General features: G+C 29.3%; 1 protein-coding gene across 1 annotated transcript in view; it reads right to left on the reverse strand.

Annotated features, from left to right (window-relative positions):
- Positions 1-2,499: 2,499 nt before the first annotated feature.
- Positions 2,500-4,132, reverse strand: part of LOC122517865 (homeobox protein extradenticle-like) — a 3,617-nt gene continuing 1,984 nt past the window's right edge. The window contains exon 4 of the mRNA XM_043636461.1: positions 2,500-2,619. Coding sequence (XP_043492396.1) covers positions 2,500-2,619 — 120 coding nt within the window. The remainder of the gene's footprint in view (positions 2,620-4,132) is intronic.

A 4,132-nucleotide genomic window follows, 5' to 3' on the forward strand; every position in this document is an offset into this window, starting at 1 on the left:
TCACGAATTATCTCAAAATAAATATGGAAATATTAATACGAGTGTTAAATTTTCTATTGATACGAAAAAGAAACTATTAAACTGAATAAATTCGACTAATGATGAAACAATCGTAAATTTGTTCTAGTGTTTTGTTGACCCCCGTGTCATAGTCATAGTCGTTGTCATAGTCGTCGTAGTCGTCGTGGTCTTCGCACTTAGCTCGGCAACTTCCGTACTCAACCCCACCCCCGTTGCACCCCCGTTGCACCCCCTGTTGCAGGGGCGGTGGCTGTCAACGCGCGCCATACAATCTGACCCCTCTTCTGTATTGTGTTACACAGCCGCCACCTTTGGGGGAGAAAACACCGGGGATAATGTTATGGGGGTAACGTTTTATTGCCTGCCCACTCTATTTGCAGACTGCCAGAGAGAAAGAGAGAGGAGAAAAAGAGAAAGAAAAAAAAAAGAAATCTAAATGGGAAGAAGAGAGGGTCGAGACTCGCAGTGAGAGAGAACTTCGAAAAACAAACTCTGGGGGGTCGAGAATTCAGTGATCCATACGATAAGTACCTGTATATTTGCCTGTTGGATACAAATACTTATAATTTGATGGGCCCCTTAAACGATTATCTATGTATCATCTTTTTCTTATATTCTTATTGCATTTTTTTGTTCTTTTTTTTTTTTGCAATGCATGCAAATCACGTTACTCGTTTTATCGAACAATTTAAAAAAAGAATTAATCTTTTCTACTATTATCTATATTTATTTTTCTATTATATAATTATTGAATTATTTTGGAATGAAATAATATATCGATTAAATATTTGTTTTATATTTTATAATAATTATTTATAATCTCGTTTATAATCTCGTTTATAATAATTCTATTTATACGTAATTAATAATCTGCAAGAACCAGTACGAATAATTTTGGAATCTTTTTTTATATTCCTATTGCATTTTTTATATTTTTTTTTTTAATGTACACATGCAAATCACGTTACTCGTTTTATCGAACAATTTCAAAAAAGAATTTTAATCTTTTCTAATCTCTATTATCTATATTTATTTTTCTATTATATAATTATTGAATTATTTTAGAATGAAATAATCTATCGATTAAATATTTGTTTTATATTTTATAATAATTATTTATAATCTCAGTGTTTATAATAATATTCTATTTATACGTAATTAATAATCTGCAAGAACAGTACGAATGATTTTGAAATCTTTTTTTTTTACATTCCTATTGCATTTTTTTTCTATTTTTTTTTTTAATGTACACATGCAAATCACGTTACTCGTTTTATCGAATAATTTAAAAAAGAATTTTAATCTTTTCTACTATTATCAATATTTATTTTTCTATTATATAATTATTGAATTATTTTAGAATAAAATAATATATCGATTAAATATTTGTTTTATATTTTATAATAATTATTTATAATCTCAGTGTTTATAATAATATTCTATTTATACGTAATTAATAATCTGCAAGAACAGTACGAATGATTTTGAAATTATTGAAAATGTATATCTTGTATATAAGAATTTATTAGATTAGTTGAAATAATTCATAATTTAGCAATCGTAAAACAGTTATAAATAAATTACGATTATAAACGGTATTAAGAAAGGCTAGATAGTTTCTTCGTTCGTTCATTCGTTCGTTCTCTTTTATAGTAATACTTCTAGAGAATTTCATAGTGTCTAAGATGTTGAGAAAATAAGAACTGGGTGTCGAGTGTCATACTGTCTAACGATCTGTCCCTGTCTCGGAAACATTATAGGGAAAAATGCAATCAGGAGTTACTGTCAGATCGAATTATGCGAGCCTAAGGTTTCGCGGAGTGCACCAAGAAAGGAAGAGAAAGAGAAAGAGAGAAAGAGAGAGAGAACTCGCGTTTCTCGAATTTCACGGGTGCATTCCATGTAGGCGGTGAATGGGAATGCACGACGACTGACAATGACTTCGACTATCGTTGGACTATGTGTTGTATATCGATAGATAATACTACGTCGAGCTAACCGTATAATATTTTTTTTTGTCCGTTTATCACGAATACAACATGGTGTCTGCGTTATAATAAACGCCATTGTCTCTATTTGTGTGTGTGTGTGTGTGTGTGAAAGACAGAATTTGGATAATGTCAAGATTCACCAAATGTCAACATGTATCAAATATGTCAGGGAAAGATCAAATATTTAAATTTAATGTACACAGTACATGTGTTGTTACATGTAACAAGTAAATCCTGACATTCTTCAATTTCGGTCTTCCGTATATTATATATTATATTAGATATAACATATATTATATTATATTATTATTATATATTATATTATATTATTATGTTAATTATTATTATATTTTATTATTTTATATATTTTATATTTTATATATTATATTATATATTATATTATAACATATATTAAATTGATGCAAAAATAATGGCCGTTTTTAAAACAAATTTCGTATTTGGAAATGGACATTACTTTTGCACCAAGCTAATATATGAAATACCTGAAGATGTGTATGGGCCCGATTGGTGATACGGCCCAGAAATGACAAAATATTTGTATTTTGTATTTAACATTATATTTTTCTGATATAGTTGGATAAGTTGACTAAAAAATTTTGCAAAAATACGAAGGGTTTAATCAAGGATTCTGACGTAATACTTAAGTGGGTAATAACACCCTCAAATTTTTTTATATACACAAATTTATGTATACACATACATATATATGTGTAAGTGTTGAAACATTTTTTCCAAACAAAATACAAAAATATGCAATTTATTAATAGTCTTAAAAATATTACTATTTTGTTGATTATATTTTTCTGATATAGTTGGATAAGTTGACTAAAAAATTTCGCCAAATATAAAGGGTTTAATCCAGGACTCTGATGTAATACTTAAGTGGGTAATAACACCCTCAGATACTTCTTTATATACACAAATTTATGTATACACATACATATATATGTGTAAGTGTGTGAACACATTTTTCCAAAACAAAATACAAAAATATGTAATTTATTAATAGTCTTAAAAATATTTGTATTTTGTATTTTGTATTTAATATTATATTGTTCTGATATAGTTGGATAAGTTGACTAAAAAATGCTTCGCAAAAATACGAAGGGTTTAATTCGGTACTCTGACGTAATACTTAAGTGGGTAATAACACCCTCAAATATTCTTTATATATACAAATTATGGTATACATATATGTGCAAGTTTTTAAAACATTTTTTCCAAACAAAATACAAAAATATGTAATTTATTAAGTCTTAAAAATATTTGTATTTGTATTTTGTATTTAACATTATATTTTTCTGATAAAGTTGGATAAGTCGACTAAAAAATACTTCGCAAAAATACGAAGGGTTTAATTCGGTACTCTGACGTAATACTTAAGTGGGTAATAACACCCTCAAATATTTCTTTATATATATAAATTTATGTATACATATATATGTGTAAGTTTTAAAACCTTTTTTCCAAGCTTCGTTAAATCAAAACACCGAGGGCTGTTGTAAAAGAGGGTTATGGTAATCGACTTTTCGTCGCTTAGGTAAGAGAGCTATGCTTTGATTCGAGTGTGAGAAAAAATGTTACGCTCACCGCCTGACGCCGGTGGTATAAAAAGAATGACAATGAGTAAGTAAGAGAAGGATACGAATAGAGATAGAAAAAGAAACAGAGAGAGAGAGAGAGACAGAGAGAGAGAGAGATAGAGATAGAGAGAGAGGGTTAGCAAGCCGGGTTTATACACACGACCACAATAATACAACGATAATAGTGTTTGAGTAAAAAGGGCAAAAAGAAGAAAAAGAAGAAGAAGAATACAAAAAAATGAGAAAAAAAAGAAAAACGAAAAAGGTACTCTCCTTCGTGGATAGATTTTCGCCCCACACTAATTGTAAGTCATCGGACGTGTAAAAACTCACTCACTGTCACCACCACCACCACCACCACCACATCACCACAGACTCGACTTGTTTCCTTTTTTTCTTTTCTTTTCTTTTCTTTTCTCATTTTTTTTTTTCTCTTCACCACCTCGACGAAGGAATTGGTTCGTGATTTTGTTGAGTCATCGTTAACGACTAAAAAAAAGAAAATTCTTCCTTCCC

The sequence above is a fragment of the Polistes fuscatus genome, unplaced genomic scaffold (genome assembly GCF_010416935.1).
Source record: "Polistes fuscatus isolate 324 unplaced genomic scaffold, CU_Pfus_HIC Scaffold21, whole genome shotgun sequence".
In the NCBI taxonomy this organism is placed as follows: Eukaryota; Metazoa; Arthropoda; class Insecta; order Hymenoptera; family Vespidae; genus Polistes; species Polistes fuscatus.